Genomic DNA, 23,273 nt, shown 5'->3' with positions numbered 1-23,273 from the left:
ACATCACATTTGATAATTAAGGGCGAAACTTAGCCGTAATTACTATAACAGAGTCCACTTTTTAAACTGCCACTGTGGTAATGCAGACAGTGTCCAACACAGTAGACAGGAGCACCACTGCATCCTGCACATGTACATGTATAGTAAGTAAACTGCTGTAAAATAATGTCACTAGTGTATTTGTCCTTCCACTGACCAAGGCTAACCAGTTTACAACATCCATGAGGGTGTGACACTGTAAACATCAGCTTGTCTTCCTCACTAGTGCCATTGTATTTGTGATATGTAATATTATTGAAAATATCGTAATCTTCCACCATGCCCTGTAGTGTTTCAGCGAGTTTCTTATTGCACGTAACACAACAAAAACAAGACCAGTCGCCTTTTATGTTCGTTTTGAAGTCATTGTCCACTACAACTTGTAGACTGATCTCTGGGCTTTCTTCTGTATCATAGAAAAATCGACACGTCGTGTGTCTTGCCTCAACGCCATCAAATACTACATTGGCAGCGGTGTAGACCTTGATTTTCCACCACTCGGTGTTTGGTTTGTCAGAATGGCGACACGTTTCGCATGGGCACGATTCGTTAGTGAATTTAATCACTTTTTCCACTTTACCACTTCCGGTTCTTAAATGTTGACTTCCTCTCATGTTGTACAAAAAATATGGAACCTTGGTGTTTGGCCAAAACTCAGGTCTGTCTAGACTGGTCATCGTGACACTCACTCTCACTGTCAGGTCAGCTACGGCTTTGATAATACTGTACCATATATTGTTTTGATTCCCTTCAGGTAGACTTGCCGAACATAATGTATCAATAGGTGTAAAGTGTACATGACCTGGGTTCCTCATACAGTCTTCGAGATGTGCATGTAGATCATTCTCTCCCCCTTCAGATATTTGTTGATCATGTTGACCTGTTGTGTGTAAAATGCAATAAAAATAAAACACGTGAACTTTGTCCATTTACACATCTATTTATAATTTTCTATGTCCTAGAGACAAAAATAAATACGTCATTTATACATCTCTAAATGTACGAGAAACGTTACGCAAGTTTGAAAAGTCATAGATAGAATTATTAAATGAAGGTCTTTATTTTCTTTAAGTGTGGTTATAAATAGCGATCAACATTATAATTTCCGAAATGAAGTCATTTTATAAATTGTTATTAGTCTTTTTTTTTTTGTAGTGTCCGATACAAATATTTTTATTGATTTTTGAATATAAAAAAATTAACTCTTTCTCTCCGAAAGTATTTTCCTCGTTTCGATAGTGTTATTCGTTGTGCTCATTTGTATTTCACTATTCTGTTATGTTTATACTTCAATAACTATTTTGTTTGTTATTAGAAACTATTTTATTAGATATCGACTTATAGGAGAATGCATGCTTCTTGTACACAGCACAAATTAAAGTTTATAGATCCAAAATCAATTTAGTTTAATGGCGGTGAAATCAACCTTGGCATCGTCAATTAGGAGAAAAAGAGTTAATAATATCATTTTAGTCTTTTTCTAAATGTCATCCAAAGAAAATCAACATAATTATACTAGATAACATTATTTCTCTTTTGGCCGACAGTTGTCAAGGATGTCATGTGGCCAACACAAACCGTATTTACTTGGCCCAATAAATGTCAGGTATCCATAAGAGTTGGTAGCACTTAGGAGCGTTCTTTAAAAACAAAATTCCAGTATTCACCGAGATTCTCAGACCACTCTGCCTCCAAGCCCCCTTACAGTGCCCTGAAATTCCATTTTTTAATTATTCTACACCAAATTAAATAAAAACCAATACATATGTATATATTTATATATTTTACCTATCACATGGAGACAGTCTTTAACACACTGGACATCAGGTGTATAGCTTTTTTGACAAAGAAACTCTGAAAATCGAATATTAATTAGTTAATTTGCATAGTTCTAAACATGATTGTAATTAACAATTAACGTTGCAAAGAGAATAAAATAAATAGAAAATTGTAATTAGTCAAAGAAAAATTCTCAATTGTAAAATATTGTACATGTTTCGGATGTTCCTTCAGAGTTGAGGATAGTTTACTTCCTAGTCCAAACCTCTCTCAGGACGACGAGGGACGGGAGCGGGCAGGGTTTGAACCCTGGACCATCGATAAATTCAAACGACAGTCCAGTGCGTAAACCGCACGACCAGGCAGCCATCCAATTTATTTTTCATACTTGCTCATACATTTTATAATTCAGATTGAGAAAATCACATTTATTGTAAGCACAATTACAAAGCTTATATCAGCTCACTCTATCTGTCTGTCTGGTAAAAAGTGTGTACACGTTATTTCTTCTACACCCATTCTAGGATCAAGCAGAAAATTTGTAAAACTATTCATTGACATAGACTAGAAATGAATCAATAACAAATTAATCAATTAGTCAATTAATTACTGGTAAAACATTTGTATAACAATTTATAATTGTAACTAACCAATTCCATTTGATCTTGTTATATCCTTTTGTATATTTTGTTCTTTGAGACACATTTTCCCTAAAGAAACAACAGTTGGACAGGCAAAAGTTTATATTAATGAATGTGATGATAAAAAAATGGCAAAATCTAATCTTCAAGTATTTTATTATATATAACAAAGTTCCTCACTTACTCTGGGCATCTTTTATTTTGAGAACATCTTTATCAATAAAGTTTACATGTTCAACCACCGTTACTAAGAGAAAAGAATTTTAAATTATTAAAATGCTATTGGAATTGTGCTATAAATCTAAATATTGTACATATATTGTAACGAAATTCACTTCTTCTGGCTCAATTTACTTGTAAACACATAAGAAAAATTCAAATAATTTTTCCGTTAACTTTATTTACTATTAAAAAGCTAGCGATTTTGTCAGTGTACACATTACAATATCTGCACTTTTTGACACTTCAAAACACTTCACTGTATGTCTCTGCACTCAACACTTCTCAAATAGATCGAGCCCCATTTCGCTTTAATCAACTAATCCGAGCCGTACTCAACTTTACCGACACTCCACTGTACAATACGTACACATCTCACTTTCGCAGTACTCGACTGTAGTCCAATGTTGTCAACTGGCATAGCACATTCTTTCTCTGTGTCCACAAGCTTCTAGAATATGGCAGAAACACATAACACCTGTCGCGATTCCATTCTGGAAGACCACATGACTATTTATTAAACCAGTCACACGCCGTGTTTGTTGACACATGCAGATTCTAGAAACAGACTGACATCTCTCACACGTCCTCTACATGTGCATGCAGCAAAATCATTATAAGAATATATTGTTACAAAACTGGTGGAGGCACAAATTGGGTAGTGCTGTGTGTGTTTTGACGAGCGGTCAACCCTGCTAGATCGTGACGATTGACTTTACACTCCAGTTCGGGAAGGAACTGTGTTGTGAATAGTACTCAGGCAAATGTAGTCATGTGATCTAACAGAATGGTCGAGCGACGTTCCACCTGGTTCTAGAAGGCCTATAGGGACCTTATATAAGAGCGAATGTGTCAGAGTCAAGTCATTTCACGAGTACGAGTGGAATTCATAGACAGAATCTGTACGGTGTGAAGTTGGTCAGGGAGCAGAGAATTTAGTCAGTGTAACGTTGTTACCAATTGTACAGTATTGACTTTGATTTATTGGACATTAAAAGGTTACGTTACTTTGGAGACCTGAGTTGACATGTTCTTTAAGTTGGTGGTGTCGTGTGGTGCAGTTTGCAGAGAGCCTGGATATAATACAATTAACAACTTACAATTTACAATATAAAAAATGACTACTAAGGAAATCATAAATGTTGAAACCGGATAAAATATGGACCTTAAGGGCAGAGAACCAATCTGCAGCAATTAACCCTGCCTCTGTAGCTACTACCACATGTCCTGTAAGACGCTGCCGGATATATCGGTCTTTTCCCCAGGATTTCAGGTATTTCTCTGAGAACATATTATGTGGTGGTAAAATAGCAGACATTTTAAATTTCTCTTTAAGTTTGTTTTAGAGAAGCACCCAAAATTGGCCTCCGCATAGACTTAGATAAGGTCAAAATTTTGCGATTGGGATATAAGGCAAAGGGTGGCCCCGTCAGACTTGACGAGTCAAAGCTTGAAGAGTTGGACAAGTTCACTTACCTTGGCAGCATCATAACAAATGATGGGAGTGCCTACCATGATGTAGCGTGCAGAATAGGAAAGGCAGGGAGCATTTTCCAAAGGCTTCAGCCTATTTGGAAAAGCCAAGCCATTGGGCTCGAGACAAAAATACACCTTCTCATTCCAACTGCAACACATACATGTGAGACATGGAAGTCATCTGTCAAAATTGAGAAAAGGCTAAATGTGGCTCAACAAAAATGGCTGAGACGGATTTTGGGAGTCCGTTACACAGATCGGGTCTCAAATAAGGAAATTCTTTGCCAAACTGGGAGTTGAACACTTAGTGAGGTTGTAACAGAGCGACGCATGAGGTTTGTGGGACATGTTCTACGACAAAATGAACTACGTATACCAAGAGTTGCGATGACATGGAGGCCAATACGAGGAAAGCGCAAACAGGGACGTCCTCGTATTACTTGGCGCCATACCTTCATGGAGGACCTCAGAACAGTGGAAACCAGGTGGGAGGAGGCTTCAGACATTGCCAAGGACAGATCTTTATGGAGACAGCTTGCTGCCCAATGCGCCGAACTGCGCGAGAGGACCTAAGTCTAAGTAAGTCTAAGTTGTTTTAGTGTTTTAAAATTATTGTATCCTCTGTAACACTATTTAAAAAAACGCCACTAACCTAAATATTCTTTCAACTTCATATTTTCATTCAGTTTCATTGTTATAATTTGATCCTCATTTTCTGACATGACAACCTGTGGTGAGTGTAGATCAGTAAAGCTTTGCGACGTTACATATATATGCTCAGGCCTACTATGACAATTGATCTCGGCTGAGCTGTACAGGTTATGAGCTACTAACAAAGTTATAACTTAATTTCTTTTGCTTTCATTGGTACTTACACACTATTCTGATAGGAATTAAAATCTCACCTTTTTATCCTGTACTTTTATCATTTCTTTATGATCTCTGAAATCGTCGCATAAATTTTGACATTTTGTTTGTAAATCTGACATAAACATACTCGCAGTCTGAAGTTCTGTCATTACTGCTTCTTTAAATTCCATAAACTTGGTATCCATGTCTTGTAAATCATTCGTTATTCTTCGCTGATATCGAATTGTATTGTGTAGCTTGTGAAGTTTTTTGGTTTGTTGAGTGACTTTAGAGTTTAGGTTATCAACATTTGCATTTAACCTTTGCAACTCTGAAGCTAGATAGAAAAGAAAAAAAAAACTTGTTCTCTGTTAATCATTTTAACCAAGTTAAACAGTATTCATTAAAACGAAGCTATGAATACTTTACTTTATTGAAACTAAGGTATTTAAAAATAATTATACTAGTAAATATCGCAAGTTTTTACCTTCTAAAGTACAATTTGAGTCGAGTAGAATTTGTTCTAAAATAGAAGTATTAACATTCTTTCAAAATGAAATATGTACATTTCCAAGATCTGTTTCCCTATATTTAGTTGTAAACTTTTTTTTAAAAGAATTGCATTGATGATATAGTGAATGAAATATGAATATTCAAGATAGAATATTTACTTTTATAAATATGTAAAATAGTTTCTAAATGCAAATAATTTTGATTTAAAGAACTATTTTAAAGGTCAAAATACGCATAAGAGAATTATAGATATCCTAGATGATATTTGATGTAATATCAGGTGACCGAGCCTCGCTCGGATGAATAATTTGTTAAGGAAGGATATATACCCGAAGTCATTTTGAGAATATTTTTGTACCAGGTGGCCGAACCTCGCTCGGTTAAATAATTTCGGAAGGTTATATACCCGAAGTCATTTTGGGAATATTCTTGTAATTACGAAAATGAACGATCGGATAAAGACTACTAATCTGAAGAGTTGTTTTAGTGTTCTGTTAGTTCTAATTGTAGGCCTAATTGAACATGTCGATTAAATTTAAAGTCTCTTAAGTCCTCCTACAGTCTAGACAAACTACAGCTCAAGTCCGTCTTAAAGTTTTGCAATCCATCTTTTGCGTAAAACTATTGTAGGCTTACTATTATTGGCTTGGAAGAAAGTCTTTGCAATGTAACTTCTCTACGTTATAGGGTAAAACATGCACTTAGTGACCATAGACTATATATTACATGGACTGCCAACACTAAGGAAACTAAGCATAAGTTCCATTCACCGAGGCGTCCTTGGTTGCGTGGTAAATTGACTTCCGGTAGAATTTTTTTTACTATATAAAGAAACCATTCCCGAAGATTTTTATCACCACTTTTACAGCAAATCATAAATGGAAACTTAATTGTCATATACGATGTTACAGAGGTAAGTGTGCACAAATCAATTTGTGACTTAGATCTATGACTATAAAGCTTTGTAACTGATTTTCTTAGCCAATATAGACTAATTAGCCAAGCCTGTATTTCGTGTATTCTTGTTTACGACATTAATTGTCTGCTAATTGGTGCTGCCAGTTTGGATTATTTGTTTTTCTTTTTTTTTCATCACATTTGATAATTATTATCATTATTTTTACAATGTATATTTTAAATGTGATAAGCAATTTACTGAAAGAGTCAATACATTTTTGAGAGTGTCATTTATTAGCTTTGTATATAATGGGTGATATAGGCCTAAGTTAAATCTGTGAATGAGTCAGTCTAAATAAAATAACAATATAGTGAGTCAATAAGCCTACAATCTTACATCTTTACCAACTTTTGTTCAGATCTACAAATAAATTTATTATTCAATTTGATTTTTTTCAAGATAATGTGCATTTTTATCTATAGTAATGGAAAATCAACATAAAAAAAAAATCAATGATGTATGTATGACTAACTGAAAAATCTGCATAAAAATTTCGGCCTTCAAGTTTTTATTGTTTTTTTTTTAACTAACTAGAATCCCAAATAACATCCAATTCTTCTAAAAGCTATAAAAAGATATGATATTGTTTCGAATATTTCTTCGCCCAATAAAATTTTAGAATCATTAGGCTCTACTTCAATAGAAAGTGATTGTACACATAAACATGTAGACTTTCACCCAGATGTAGTGACCTATGGCTATAAACTTTATCTACAAATACGACCTTACACACAACACTCTACTATATATATATAATAGAACACTAAACACGTAAATTTTATGTAAATGCCCATTTATAAGTTTGTAAAATAATAATTTGTTTTTATAAAAATCTGGCTATGCCTATAGTACTCTTAACAAAATTATGACTAAAAATATTATGAACGTCGAGTTGCTAGATTCATTATCTTTGTGTGTCTGATAAACCCAGAGAATCAAGATATAATAGTATATAGGCCCCCTATTATATAGAATCTAGCTCTAGTCGACTGTAGACTAGATCTAGGATAAATCTCAAGTCTAGATGATCAGCTTCATCTTACCTTGATCATGGCATGATCAACATGAACATGATAATTAATGATTTTATTAATCTGACTTCCTGACTAATGACTTGTTAACTTAAATTTCGACTTAGCCTTAGCTTCTTCATATATGTGAATCATGAATGGAAGCGCTTGGCTCACAGTGTCACAGATAGTTCTTTAAACTATTTGAAGATCTACTTTATCTTTACTAACGACTCTAATCTATATCTAGTTTATATCTATATTTTATACGATAATAATAGACCTAGACTCTTATAAGATCTAGAATCTGTATCTAGATCTATTCCTATACACTGATGAGTGATTGCTACCATTCAATGTGTGGATTCAAGTATTTACCCAGATACTGCCACAATATGTTCTTATTGTTTTCAAAGGAGTTTGCACACAGTGCCCGAAGCTGTATAAATACATTTAACAGTAAGTTTTTAAGTAATTAATAATTTATTTTTAAACGTTATGTAAGTCTATTTCAATTGTAAGCATCCATGTGCTATTTTATTTAAAGCTAATTTATAGGTGAATATTTACACAATATTGTTGTTATGTTGTAAATAAAACATATTATATTCCCTCCAGCCTGTGCAGGGTATTTTTAAAGTGATAATTGGCTCATGCAGGCCAATACCACTCTTTTGTTATCTAAGGTGTTTTCCTTCAAATTATACTTTCTTGCATAAGAATTAAATATATTATGCAACAATTCTCAATTAGAAGTACAGATTATCCAGTTATCTTGGTGGAAAAGGAGATTTCAGATGAGTTGAGACAATGCTTAAAGAAAGTCTTTACATGATTCTTTGAACTAAGTCACTATAAATATTTTGGAGATTTTTAAAATTTAATTAGAATTTTATTATTGCTCACAGTAAAAGCAATTGTTCTTTTCTTTTCCACAGATGTATATTTCAAGAAGAAATGATGCTTTCTTATTCCTAAGAGTTTATCAATAGGATGAATGCCACAAAACTCACTTGTTATGCCAGAAACTCTTCCTACGAAACTTCCAGTAAGTAAAAAAAAAAAGTAAAGTTTCCCTTTCAGACCTTGTGATCGATAGGGCAGATGATGTAAAGATCATCTGTTTCTGACCATTCTGTTGCCTACGGTTAACGAGGGTGTCATGTGGCCAGCACAATGACCAACCGCCTTTACTTTCCCCAACTAATGTCAGGTACCCATTAGAGCTGAGTGGACTCAGACTCAAATTAAAAATTCCAGTCTTCACCAGGATTTGAACCTGGGACCTCCGGTTCGGAAGCCAAGCGCTTTACCGCTAAGCCACCAGGCTTCCTTCCAGTAAGTAGGGCAGCTTAAAATTTAATACTTTTATCTTAGTGCAAAAAGAATAAAAGCAGTCTTCAAATTCTCCCTTTAAATTTGAAAAGATATGTTCATATTTTAATGTATGCAATAAAAAATTAAGTTTCAAACACTCAGTACAATATTTAATGACTCTCTTTATTTGGGTTACCTCAGCATGCTTGTGCAGAAAATTTCCTGAATTTTTTTAAAAATCTGTCCCCTTCACTTTCAAGTGCATTTAATGATTCATTAAATTTTCATAATATTACTGAATATAATGTCAAAGATTAAATATTGTTATTATTATTCTATTCCTTTTTTTTTGTAATATTTTTGTTTCATAATATGTTCCCATAGCATTTTTTATGTAAAACCTCTAATATACTTTACTATACTCCTAATATACGTTTAAAGAACTGTTTTGTTAGATGTTTTCAGAATTGATTTTATCCGTAAAGGACTTGAACATATGGAAGTTTGGTACTATATAAAACTTAGATTGAATAGGTGACTTGTTATGAATTTAATGTATGTTGTTTCTATTCCATCAACAGTACTAGAATTTGTCCAGTGCCTGTGATCCTCTGAGTTGAAGGAGAATGTGCTCCATAATACCTACTAGGAGCTTGCTGATAGCTGGAAGTTCATGAATACTATGTTGTCCTTGATTTTATGATTCTGAAAACTACCATTTCTGAAGACTTGAGCATTATTTCTATAATTTAAAAAAATCTTTTCAGGAAATATTGTGTTTATAATATTAAGAAAGTGAAGATAATATTGTTCTTACTAATATTATTGACTTATTAAAATAGAAAGCACATCATTACTTCAATAATTCACTTGTCAGTAAATGTTAGCATTATTCAATTTCCTGTAAAAAGTCTATAATAATAAGTTAATGTCGATGTAGTATTGTTCATACACTTACAAGTTTAATCCTCTATACTTCACAAAAAAAAAGTGTTTGAATGGTTTTCATTTGTTTGTACATCAAATATGTATTAATATAATTATCATTTTTAGATGAAACATTAAATACTGAAGATGACCATTTCAATTTCTGATGTAGGCCTATTCTTATTTCATAAAACAAACAGAATATTATCTGAAATTTCATCCTTTCATGGTAACTGTAACTGGCTTCATAAAAAAATGGATTGATGACTTGGTTGACTATACATTTTTGTATAAATAATGCATCAATGAATGTAGCTTATACTGTTCTTTACCTCATCTTGAAATGTGCTGACTGATAATTTGCTGTTGCATTTTGTTTTCATAAGTCAATGACTCATGATACTCTAAATGACAAATATCTTCTACTCATTACAATAGCACATTTCCATGCTGTTTGTCTAAGTGGAAGCAGATAAAATTTGTTCCTCTATTTGCTGTAAAATCTCAAAATTCATGAGCAGCTGAAAAAAAAAAGAAAAGAAATTCAAACTAGTTTAGACATGTTATAAATATATGTTACAAATATATATATATTTGCTAATAAAAAATGTAAGACTACTTTATGTTACAACAATGGACAGCATCTTTAAAGCTGATTTCAATGCAATCACAAGAAATAATTTTTTCTCTACAATTAGGCCTGCTTTAATTATTTTTTTTAATGTAAATAAATTTTATGCATAGGATTAAATATAACATGTACTTAAGGAGATTTTTTACCTATTATTTCACAATTACAAGTAATTAAAAGTGATACATGTATTGATAACACAATGTTATTGCAGAAAGTAAAAAAAAATCTCACTTTTAGTAGATCCCTTTCAATTTGAAAGTTAGTGACAATCAAATCAGGTTTTTGGAAGTAGTATGCTCCTTTAATAAAAAAACAAAACAAACGAAAAATGCATTATAAAAAGTTTTCACTTTAAATAAAATTTCTCTTGGGTGACTTGAGTAGAAAGTAATAGAAATATGAACTTCATTTAGCAATAGGCTCACACTAAGCAGAAGTGGTTTTTACTAGTGAAAATTGTCTGTCCAAATAAGCTATTGAAACTACTGTCAGCTTCACATGATAGGAACTGTAAAGTTTGACAGTTCTTCCTCTAAGACTTTTAGGTACCGGTATTATCTATCAAGAGCAGGGTAAAACAAGGATGGGTTTTGGCCATCAACACTATTCGGAATTGTTTCGTCAGTACTCTCATAGTGCCTTGGAAGATGGAGTATATATCCACAGTAGATCGGATGGAAGGCTTCTTAAACTGGCTTGACCAAAACGAGGAGACGACATATCCTGATTAGGGAACTGATGTTTGACGACGATGTGGCTCTCACTACCATTCGCAGTCATGATTACAAAGGCTAGTCAATACTTCGACAGCTGCAGGTCAATAGTTCAGTCTTACAATAACTCTCACCAAGACAGAAAAAAGGGCATAAAAAGTCAACATCATCAAACTCCATTTGAGTGAGGGCTTGAGAGGCTCAAATCTTCTCTTGCAAAAGCCCTGGACAGAAACCCTGCTGTATTGCGTAGTGCATATATGTCACCATACAGATCGAGAATTTTTGGTTTCTCTGACCTGTTGAGACGGAGATCAGCAAGTCTGGGGCAGTCAAACAGAATATGAGGCACGGGGGCACCGGGATTCGAAATTTGGCCATAGCCGTGAGTGGCGTGAGAAACATGAGGCAACAGGACAGTGGCCTGTCCTGCACTGTGATATAATAACTTGCCATAAAACATCACAGAATGTACTTTTTCTATTTTATCATCGACACCATCTAAATGCCAAACATACTTTTCTTACATTTTTCAACTCGGAGAAAATTTTACATCTAGATTTATTACCTTTACTTTAGGCCTACACATAATATATGACTTTTTTAAAACTTATAAACGAAAGGTCATTTTAGCCTATTATAGTAAGAGCATATATAGATCTAAATGCACCGGGTTATCCTTCTGAACAAGTCTTACTATTTGGTTTATATATGTATATATAGGCTATGCTCTCACAAGAACTTCAATTCAATCAATGTCGTAAACAAGAAAATACACGAAATACAGGCTTGGCTAATTAGTCTTTATTGGCTAAGAAAATCAGCTATAAAGCTTTACAGTTATAGATCTAAGTCAGAAATTGATTTGTGCACACTTACCTCTGTAACTTCTTCTTTAACAATTAAGTTTCCATTCATGATTTGCTGTAAAAGTGGTGGTAAAAATCTTCGGGAATGGTTTCTTTATATAGTAAAAAAAAAATCTACCGGAAGTCAATTTACCACGCAACCAAGGACGCCTCCGTGAACGGGACTTGTTTATTGAAGAATATAGGCCTAGTGCATAGAGTTGGCAGTCCATGTAATATATAGTCTATGTTAGTGACAAAGTAAAATGGCTCATTTTTTCTTATTAGACTTAAATCATTGCATTAGTTTTTTAAAGAAACGTTTCCGTAGGGCACCTCTGTTACGCCAAACAATATGCTCGTTACCCATACGGGATACGTGCCCTGCACAGCCTGACTGTCGGACTATAAGAAGTTCATACCGGCTTTTGCCATCCATCCATCCCAGTGGTGCTATGACCTGCTTTTACACATCCCTCCATTCAGATCTCTCCTGGGCTTTCCGTCAACACGCCCTAACTCTAAGCTTTTTACCGAGGTTTATAGTTAAATCAAAAGAGGCTGCAGCGTAAGCAAACTCGTTGACTGCTCGATAGATATCATGTTTAGTGTGAGCTAGTAAGGCGTAGAGAAGCTGTGTTATGACCATTTCCTTTGTTTTGGTACAGGACAGTAGACACCGAAGCATGAACACATGGTAATAATTCACCAGCAAAATAATAATAATAATAAGGCTTGCCTTAGAGTCCGAAAATTAATGAGGATTGCAGCTGTGACCTACATATCTTGCCACATCCAAGGCAAGCATAACCATTGTCCGCGGTGCTCGATTAAGATTTTCTTTTAGCATCTGCGTCTGTCCACGGCAGCAAATTTTCTTTTGGTCTCAAATGTGTATCCGCGGCCTTTGTATAGAGGGAATTCTTTAAGTCCGAAAGTTACGCTGGACAGAGCAGTATCCTGTATGGGAGACGAATCTCAGACGAACGCATGCCAAAGGCAGTCTTTTTTGGTGAGCTAAAAAGTGGGCGACGTAACACCGAGACGCTTAAAACACCAGCTTATGGCGCAAACTTGACTTAGCTGACATAGAAGAGAGCACATGGTTGCATGCAACCTCAGAACGAGACAGCTGGAGGTCAGCAGCAAAATAAACAACAAAGTAAAAGGTATCTACACCGCTCTACACAATTAAAGTGTAAACAACTTATTAAGCACTTAAAACACAATAACTAATCATACATCGGCACATTTATTTCATTACTTTTATTTCATAGTTCTATAATAAATCAATCTACAGTAACATGGTGCGCAAATGTTTAATTAGGTCTATTGATTCTTTAAAACTTGTCCTTGTTTGCAAAGAAATATTTTAGTGTACTGCGGTAAGCCTAGTGACGTAAGCAGCGTTTTTCCCGTTTACGTCATGGAAAATTTTCATTCATAAAACATTCTAGCCAAAATTTATTTTTCGATAATGAGGCATTTTCAAACCGATATAACGGTCGATCTCGAGTTTTCCCAATAAGGCCAATGAGTTGAGAATTTTTTTCTCACTATTATGCACATACCGTGAAATTTTAAAGAAAATCGTTAGAGCAGTTTTTGAAAAAAAAAATTATATATATATATATATATATATATATATATATATATATATATATATATATATATACATACAAGAATTGCTCGCTTAAGAGTATAGGATACATAAGATGTTAATAAATATGTCCTTTTTCATAATCTTTCTCTGTCAACACATAAGCTCAGTAGTGAGATTTTATATAAGAATAACTAAAAAAAAATGAGCAAATAATAGCTTTAGGCATTCAAATTAAATCTAAGGGAATTGAAAAAAAAAGAATAAACCCATAAAGCTGACATATCAATAACTAATTTGCTTCAAAAACTAATTAATTCTCTACACAAGGCTTATTATATTTTCTATCTAAAAAATATTAACTAGTTCTAATTGATAAACTTATGGGGTTAATTTATTTTTTATTAATTCATGTGTTGGCATCGACAGAAAATAATTATGCAAAGTTTCAACTTGATCCAAAATGGGAGTAATAAAATGTAAAAGATTCCTTGACATTCCCGTTATTAACACTCACCAGACATAGCCATACAGCACTGTAGAATTTCTGCAGATTTATCAGTCACAAATTGTGTTATTTCTTCATAAGTTGAAGTTTCATCTCCTTGAATCAATGATTCACCTTTTGTCTTGATCTAATTTTTAATTATAAAGTAGAATGTGAGGGGTATGTATGTATGTATGTTACTTATAGACATCAAAACCGCTTGACCAATCTTGATAAAACTAGGCAGGAATGTTCCTTGGGTACCAACTTAGACCTTAGTGAATGTATTGTAGCCCTAAAACAAATGTAAGACCCTAAAAAAAAATAAAGTTGTCCGACTCTATTACAGCTATAGTATTTTATGGATCTAGGCCATGTCTACAATGTTGACATAAGAAAAGATAGAAAGGATTTAGACCTAGATCTAATTTTAAGAAATACACTTTGCGCATATAGTTTTTTTACTTTGACACATAAAAATACAAAAGAAGATCCATTGATTTCATTATATAATAAAATTAATCTTCAATTTTGTGTTTCAAAAGCATTTTTTACATTAATTAGTTCCTTATATCTGTGATTACAGATTTCCTGACGAACATTCTTTCATTAGACAATACCGTAATGAATCGCGTACTAGAAATTAATTCGTTTAATTGTTTACTTTATAATCCCATCCCTAGATCTAAAACTCTAATTCAACTCTAAGATGATAAAACTTCTCTTCGCACAGATAGTTTTATACTTTAACACATAAACATATTAATTAAAGTCCATTCATTTCATATTTTGATCAAATAAACCTTCAAATTTGGTTTTCTAAAGCTACATTCGCTTACGGAAGCTGCGAAGCCGAGTTAAAGGCCTAGATCTATATTCATTCATGAATGGCGTACTAAAAATTATTTCGTTTTATTGTTACTTTATAATCCCATCCCTAGATCTAAAACTCTAATTCAACACTAAGATGATAAAACTTCTCTTCGCACAGATAGTCTTATACTTTAACACATAAACATATTAATTAAAGTCCATTCATTTCATATTTTGATCAATAAACATTCAAATTTGGTTTTCTAAAGCTACATTCGTTTACGAAAGCTGCGAAGCCGAGTTGAGATAGGCCTAGATCTATATTCATTCATGAATCGCGTACTAAATATAATTTCGTTTAATTGTTCACTTTATAATCCCCTTCATTTAACAAAGCTATCGCTCTTTTCGTTTTTAATAAATAAGAATGTATCGACTTCGGGTAAACCCATTTTCGCAAACCTAATTTTATTTTCGTAGCGCAAGAGAAAAAAAAGGATCATTAGTTAAGTTTAACATACATCTAAATCCAATCCACTAGATTAGTAAACACAAACTTAGGCCCGCAGGCCGCGGGTATTGTCTGGCGAACATCCTTTCATTAGACATTACCAAATGGTTACACATTAACAGTGATTAACACATCTCTCTACTGAGTCTATTCCTAGGCCTAGGTCTAAAACTCTTATTGAACTCTAAGATGATAAAACTTCTTTTCGCAAAGATAGTTTTATGCTTTAACACATAAACATACTAATTATTGTCCATTCATTTCATATTTTAATCAAATTAGCATTCAAATTTGTTTTTCTAAAGCATTTTTAATACATTCGTTCGCTGTTCGCTTAATAAAGCTGCGTAGCCGTGTTGAGATAGGCCTATATTCATTCATGAAAAAAGGTCACGCATGCGCAACACAGAATGAACTCTATACAAGCCTCTAGATTAGTGTAGATTTAGATCTATGTCTACCTAAAGATCTACTTTATACTGTAACACATGAACATACAAAATTAAGTCTATTCGTCTCAAATTTTAATCAAATATATGTAGGCCTACAAGCAAATGTTTTAATTTGAACAAATGGATTTAAGCCTATTAGCTATTCTGATTTGATCGCTTCATTCACACTATTTTTACATTGACACATTCGCTTTACTTATTACATTATTATTTCGTTTAATTGTTTACAAAACACTCTCAGTGACTATATCGACAGTAATGCGCAAATAAAGACCCGCGGGTCGCGGGTAACATATGTCTAGTTTTTAATAAAACAAACTTTTAAACGCTAGGCCTATAGATGTTATTTTTTAGCCCAATCTTAGATAACTAATATATACCGATATTCAAGGTCGTTAATGTTTACATAAATATGCCATTATGTCGGAATTTTGTTCGGTGAAATGTTTAAAGACATTTTGTAGGTTAACCCAACATGAAAAAAGCCTTTTTAGCGGCCACCAAAAGGGAAAAAAGCCGCTATTAGGTTTGTGCAAAATGTCCGTCTGTCCGTCTGTCACACTCATATCTCGAAAACTAGAAGAGATATGAAAAATATTATTTCATCATTAAATGCGGCTTGAAAAGTTTAGGTGCAACTACTCTTGGTTTTCTAAAAGCAAACCGTTTAATTTATAAAATTAATAATTCAAGCGATTTTTTCATAAAAATACACCAATTCTAAAACAATTACGTAAATGTAACAATATAATAACAAAGTTGGACAATATTTGTGTATTTTCAGAATCATTAAGTCAAATATATTTATAAAATGTACAAGAAATATTTACAACAAATATAAATAATAGTTAAAGGTTTTTTTCTGGTCAACTATCTGCTAAAATTAAAAGAAAACATTTGTTTGTTTATAAAGGCTAATAATGCACTTTGTATGTAAATATCAGGAAAATTTTTTAAAATGGACTTTATATGCAGCGACTTTCGTGCAGTAGCGTAACGTCGCAACATAATGCAGTGCTAAACCAATTCTTTAAACTTTAAAAAAAATCAGATTTCATTTATTTTTGGTTTAGTGCCCCCATCCGAATAAAAGAAGCTTATTTTTGTGCAATTTGTCTGATGGTCGGTCTGTCTGACACGATTAGATTAACAAGTAACACTTGTTACTACTACTGTAACTCTGATTTAACCTTTAATTTTTCATTCAGAAATATTGCAATAGTTTTAAGTATCTATAATAGATTGTTCCGGATGTTTTGTGAAAAACAAATCAATGCCAACAAATATTTGTTTGCTCTTCTAACTTATATTAGATTTTATTTCCATGCTTAAACGTTGCAATAAACACATGATCTTTAATATATTGTTCCGGTTTTTTAAATGTAAATAGCATATAAATGCTAAATAAAAATATCTATACTGATTTATATTTCATTAATATAAAGTTGTTCCGGATCTTGTTTTAGAAAAAAAAAAATTATGTCAAATGATTGTTTGAAATCGCATAATTGACTTATATTACACTTATATTCGTTGAAAATACGTCACTATAGTTTATTTATCAATATCAATTGTTCCGAATTTTTAACTTAAACAACTTTATTTCAAATGAATTTATTTTTTCAAAAATATCGACAATAGGTTGTTAAGGATTTTAAAATAAGAAAGTAATTTACTAGAAACGATTATTGAAAATCATATTTCAGACTTATTTTACAATTAATTTTCTTGCTGAAACATAATAAAAGTTGTTTAATCGGTAAAGAATGTTTCGGATTTTGTTTCGAAAAGAAATCGACCTACATTACCTTAATTTTCCTACAAGTCGTCGCCAAAAAAGATCCGAATTTTATATAAAAAATCTAGTAACGCTAATAAATGTTTGAAATCCCTCTTCTAATAAATAAAACAAATGATTTTCTCATTTTCGAAAATCGGTTGTTCCGGATTTGTTTATGAAAAATATTTTAACTCTATTTTTTTGTAAAATCTCTTACACTACATTTAACTTTCTAGCTAAAACGTTAGAAAATCTAATTATCGTTAGTATTATGTTCCGATTATTAAGGAAAACAACTTCCTAACACCAAAGTATGGTTTAAAATCTCTCCATAAGGATATGATACATCTAATTTTCATAACAGACTATCCCACAAATTTTATTAACGGTATTTGATTAATCTAGAATTCTTATTTTCTCTCAATATAAATATATAAACATCCGGAACAATCTATAATAGAAACTTAAAACTAATGCAATGTTTCGGAAGGGAAATTAAATTTAAATCAGATTTTCAATAGCTTTTAGTCTTTTTTTTTTCTCGCTATTAACATGACGGACAGACAGACTGACAGACAAAACAAAAAAAGCGTCTTTAATTATTTTATATATATGTTTTATGCATATTTAGTCTAACTAGCCCATCAAATGAAATGCTAAAAGAACTCACTCGGTGCACCAATGTCTATGAATCCTCGAGAAGCTACTCGTATAGTCTAGTCTAACTTTAGTCTAACTAGGACGTGTGACGTAATGGAATTTTTTTCCTTTGACGTCATATGGAGTTAATTATTTAAATGAAATGCTTAAAGATCTCACTCAGTACACCAATGTCTATGATCACTCGACAAGCTGCTCGTATAGAAGACATTTTTTTAGTTTAACTAGGACGTGTGACGTAATGGAATTTTTTTCCTTTGACGTCATATGGAGTTAATTATTTAAATGAAATGCTTAAAGATCTCACTCGGTGTACCAATGTCTATGATCACTCGACAAGCTGCTCGTATAGAAGACATTTTTTAGTCTAACTAGGACGTGTGACGTAATGGAATTTTTTTCCTTTGACGTCATATGGAGTTAATTATTTAAATGAAATGCTTAAAGATCTCACTCAGTACACCAATGTCTATGATCACTCGACAAGCTGCTCGTATAGATGACATTTTTTAGTCTAACTAGGACGTGTGAGGTAGTGGATTTTTTTTCCTTTGACGTCATATGGAACACATTCTTGAAATGAAATGCTAAAACAACTCGGTATAGTAAAAACTTTATTGAACCTCGTAATGTGACTCGCATTTTAAAAACACATATTTTAGATTTCTAATCTAGATTTTTTTTTACACTAGAACTAGATTTTTTACACTAGATCTAGATTTTTTTTTACACTAGAGCTAGATTTTGAAAACTAGATTTAGATTTAAGTTCTAAGTAGAATCTAGATTAAGAATTTCTTGGTCTAGTTTAGAATGTTTGTTGTTTTACATGTTTCTGATGTTCCTTCAGAGTTTTAGTCCAAACCTCATGCAGGACGACGGGGGATGGGAGCTGGCAGAGTTTGAACCTGGGAGCATCGATGAATCCAAACAACAGTCCAGCGCTCAAACCGCACTACCAGACAGCCATGATTTAGACAAGATCAAGATCTATAATTTTAATTTCTAGACTTAAAGTGTAGAGTTTTATTTCTAAGTCTAGATTGTCAATATCCTAACCCTAACCCTATCTACTATTTTAAAATTTAATATTGCGATTAGACCATTAATTTATTACCTAGTGTGTTTTTTTTTACACAAATCTTATCTAAATTACATCTACATTATCCCAAATATTTATTTTGTATCTAGAACAAATAGATATAGATATTGAGAGTGCTAAATTAGAAGTTTAATTTACGTAGATCTACATCCTCATTCTAGTTCCATTTACATGAAAATGCTCAATATCAAAAGATTATCTAAAATCGCTCTTCTGACATATTGTACATATCCGGTAGTTGTCATTCCATAATGTGTAGGTATATTATGAAATATCAATAATAGGCTATTAGTTTGTAACCAGTTTGTCATTAGCTTAAGAGCAATGCCTGGTCGTGCGGTTAGCGCGCAGGACTGATACGGTCTCGGTTTCATACCCTGCTCGATGCCATCCTCCGGAGATTTTACATTAGGAAAAAAAAATTTACAACGCCAAATGAATCTTTGAAACATTATTACTTTTAACAATCAAAACAAAATCACGTCTTGAATATTCCTTGCGAATATGTGGATCCGACAGGGATCCGTCTCCCACGGGGGCCGCCTCTGAGTTTGTGTGGCAACACAAACTCTCTTTGTAATCTTGTTCATATTTTAATTTAGCATTTTTTAACTTATAGTCACAAGAAAATTAATTACGATTTTATTGTATTTATTGTATTTAGAGAAAACGATGATCTGACACCAGGTAACAACTATAACATTGTGGCTACTCTAAGGCATCTCATTTTTCCAAAAGAAATGTCAGTTGTTTTTTCTAAGTAATTAATTTTGTGGTGCTACTGACTATAGAAAATAGTAGTGTTTATTTACAGAGGTCGGTTTGGACTCCTTGAGATTTATTATTGTATGATCCATGCATAATCTTGTATCTCTCTCCATTTCTAGATCCATGTGTTGTTAGATATAACATTTTATTTTTTATTGCCTGTCACCGTCTGTTGTCTCTTGTTCCCGGGTTTGAACCCTGCTTGCTGCCATCCCTTATCGTCATGCAGGAGGTTTGGGCTAGTAAGTAACTAGCAAGTCTATTGTTTTGTGTCAATGGTCTAGACTACGTGTATTACAGAGAGAAAGTTCTGAAATGGTGCACAGCACCTGACAACTCATTCAAACTCTTTAATGTATGAAGTTTTATAACAACAAAATTATATGTGCAGTAAGTTATGATGAGATGGCTGTAGAGTAAGAAAACATTTAGCTAAAGTCATGAAACAGGAGGTGAATCAAAAAAGATAAGATAATGCTTGATGTCTTAGTGATGATATTAGCATATCTAGCTTCAAGATCTTTAAACCAGGTAGAGTATTTATGGTATTGCTGACTTCTTCACTTTGCTAAAGTTTCTCCTAGAAAACAAAACCTCTTATATATAATAAACTTACTAAATCAATGCCCACAATAATTTTCTGTGACATTTCTTTCACTGATTCTAAATTTTGTAGTTTTGATAAAATGAAAGTCATCTGTAAGTAAGGTCTCATCTAGAAAAGCACACAAAAAAACTAATTAAATCATTATTATTATAAATAAACAACATATGTGTGAAGAAAGGATTGAACTGGTCGCCTGCTACGGCTATCAAAATTCAGATTCAATTTTTAATATTTCTACTACTTAAAACGTCAAGACTGACTCAGCAACTTTTGTTCATGACCTTAAATTAATACAAATAAATTTTGTTCATGGCGGTAACTTAATATAATTATATTTTGTTCATGGCGATAACTTAATATAATTAAATAATTTTGTTCCAAAAGCTTTCCACTGTTCTTTCAACAGATTTTAAAACTAAATCGTGTATTTTAAAATACCTGTTCATCCTTATTATATGACCATGAAATTGAAACAAAGTTTAATATTTATAAAACCATTTATTTTTAATAAGCACAATTTCCACATATTGACATGAGACTTTTAATCATCTCTCTGCTCTAATTCTTTTTATAGCGTAGCAAGCATGTCAAGGCTATTTCAAGTAACATTACAATACTAAGAATATTTAATGTAAAAGGAAAATGAAGTTTACCTTGTGGGTCTCAGTCTAAAACAGTCATCCAATTAGAATACACGTTTCGGTGCTATTGAAACTTTAAATATTTTCAACGTCTTGAATTAAAACATAGCGAAGACATTATAGACAGTCCCAATGCTCAGGTTTATTGCAGACAACAGACATATGCGATTAGCTACTTAGCTCATTTTATGAGTTTCAAGATAACGGTTATATAAGTCAATTTGAAGAGCTTCCTCTTAAGTCAACCTGAAGTAATCATAAAATCCTTTTCTAAAACCACAGGAACTTAAGGAGATTACATAATAGATAGACTTTTACACATCTAATTATAATTTTATTCTATTACATTAGAAATTTGTATCTGAATTAGTTTTCTATATGTTTGAAACAATGTATAACATGTAGCATATTTTAGCTATATATCTTTTTTTTTTCAATTCCTACTTATTTTAACTCAAACTTTCTCCATTGTCTAAAGGAAGGTGGAAGGCTGTCAAAAGAACCATTTACAGCTAAAATTTAGCACAACCTAGTATAGCTGGGTTACCTGGGTAGCTGAGTCGATAGAGCGTCGCGCTAGTAAGGCCATCGTCGTTGTTTCGAGCCCCTTACTGGCCAATTGATTGTTGTCTGATCCAATCAAAGAAACATAATGTATATAGTTTATTAAATATATTATTGGAACCTAAGCAGGCTAAGGTTAAAAACAATTTTCTTGTTTTTTTAAAATTGAAACTAAGCTATTAATTAGTCAACCAAATCTTTAATTCATTTCACTAAATATAATCATAGGTAGAGTTTGTGCTTTTTGCTAAAAAGAGACGTAAAATGATTAAAAGTTTAACATTTAAGTCTTGCTTAGCAAATGGAGGATTGAAACCAAATAAAATTGCTTGAGCGTTTTAGTTGTGTTACTATAGAAATATATATATATATGTTTTATTCCAACAGATTATGGTTACATTAATATTGGTTATTTTTTGTTATAAAATAACTCAAAAGCTGTGTGGTTGAGTTTTTTTTAAACAAAAGTTTCTTACATTAAAAACACATGAAAACCACATTTGTTTTCAATATATGACAGTAAATATCAAGAGTTTAGGAGGGCAAATGACGTTTGGGCGCAACCGATTTGTCGCATCGTACAAGTTTAACGTCTTCCCTAATGTCATTAGAGAATGGAATAGGTTGCCTGAATCAGACAGGAAACCCAACGTCTTGGCATGACTAGATTGGCACATGAAATGCGTAGGACATAATTATCTTTCTTTTTTGAAGTAACGTTTGTAATATATAAGATAAGATAAGATTTTTGTTGAGCCACATTTAGTCTTCTCTCAATTTTGACAAATGACTTCCATGTCTCACATTTACTACTGTTGGGATGATGATTGATTTAAGTAAGAATATATTTGTCTTAAGTCCAATTACTTAACTTGCCCAAATAGGTCGCAGCCTTTGAAAAATGCTCAATGTCTTTTCTGTTCGACACGCTACGTCATGGTAGGCACCCCCATCGTTTGTTATGATGCTGTATGTGAACTTGTCCAGCTCTTCAAGCTCTGACTCAGCAATTCTCACTCTTAGACATATATCCCACTCGCACAATTTTAGTCTTATCCTAGTTATGAGAAGAAATTTTTGGTTGCCTCTCTATCTAGGCTCTCCGTCATTTCTTGAAGACCCGAGTAGTGCAACGTCGTCGGCGAGTCCGTCATTGGATTCTGTCGTTGTTAAGAAGTGCCTACTTGTAGCGTACTCTCAATATATAAATGTAGTATGTTAACCTTTTAAATTCATTCCCCATTGTGCTTGTGTCCTTCCATTCCCAAGACTACAATGTTACTACATCCGAGAGGATGTGACACCCTAAATTAAACTTCTGATTTAGCATTCTTAAGATCTATATCTACTAGAATTGGTGTATTTT

The 23,273-nt window shown here is 32.8% G+C and overlaps 1 protein-coding gene and 1 long non-coding RNA gene across 3 annotated transcripts; one reads left to right on the top strand and one right to left on the bottom strand.

Annotated features, from left to right (window-relative positions):
* Window positions 1–29: 29 nt before the first annotated feature.
* On the bottom strand, window positions 30–23,255 carry LOC106066578 (uncharacterized). Its single transcript, XM_056040985.1, has 10 exons — window positions 21,356–23,255; window positions 20,712–20,810; window positions 14,041–14,158; window positions 5,491–5,526; window positions 5,060–5,340; window positions 4,807–4,882; window positions 2,644–2,706; window positions 2,469–2,528; window positions 1,828–1,893; window positions 30–919 (listed from the first exon to the last, which is right to left on the bottom strand). Exons 2-10 carry the CDS (start codon window positions 20,808–20,810, stop codon window positions 30–32), a joined length of 1,689 nt encoding a protein of 562 aa, XP_055896960.1. The 5' UTR covers window positions 21,356–23,255.
* Window positions 6,217–9,679, top strand: LOC129928143 (uncharacterized). 2 transcript variants are annotated; one of them, XR_008779761.1, is made up of 4 exons: window positions 6,217–6,429; window positions 7,802–7,943; window positions 8,423–8,532; window positions 9,383–9,679. It is a non-coding gene; the product is annotated as an uncharacterized LOC129928143 (long non-coding RNA). The 2 variants fall into 2 exon arrangements; XR_008779760.1 differs by lacking the exon at window positions 6,217–6,429 and having other exon boundaries at window positions 7,704–7,943; window positions 9,383–9,677.
* Window positions 23,256–23,273: the final 18 nt, after the last annotated feature.

Source organism: Biomphalaria glabrata, chromosome 9 (assembly GCF_947242115.1).
Source record: "Biomphalaria glabrata chromosome 9, xgBioGlab47.1, whole genome shotgun sequence".
NCBI lineage: Eukaryota > Metazoa > Mollusca > Gastropoda > Planorbidae > Biomphalaria > Biomphalaria glabrata.
This window is presented reverse-complemented; position numbering and strand designations above follow the sequence as displayed.

What these genes read in the sequence shown, in the direction of transcription:
- LOC106066578 (XM_056040985.1), bottom strand. Translation starts at nt 20,810, where the DNA reads ATGAGACCTTACTTACAGATGACTTTCATTTTATCAAAACTACAAAAT. An exon ending in GTGCTGTATGGCTATGTCTG is followed by an intron (nt 5,527 to 14,040) that starts GTGAGTGTTAAT and finishes CTTCTATTTTAG; the next exon opens with AACAAATTCTACTCGACTCA. An exon ending in GAAGTTGAAAGAATATTTAG is followed by an intron (nt 2,707 to 4,806) that starts GTTAGTGGCGTT and finishes CTTTTCTCTTAG; the next exon opens with TAACGGTGGTTGAACATGTA.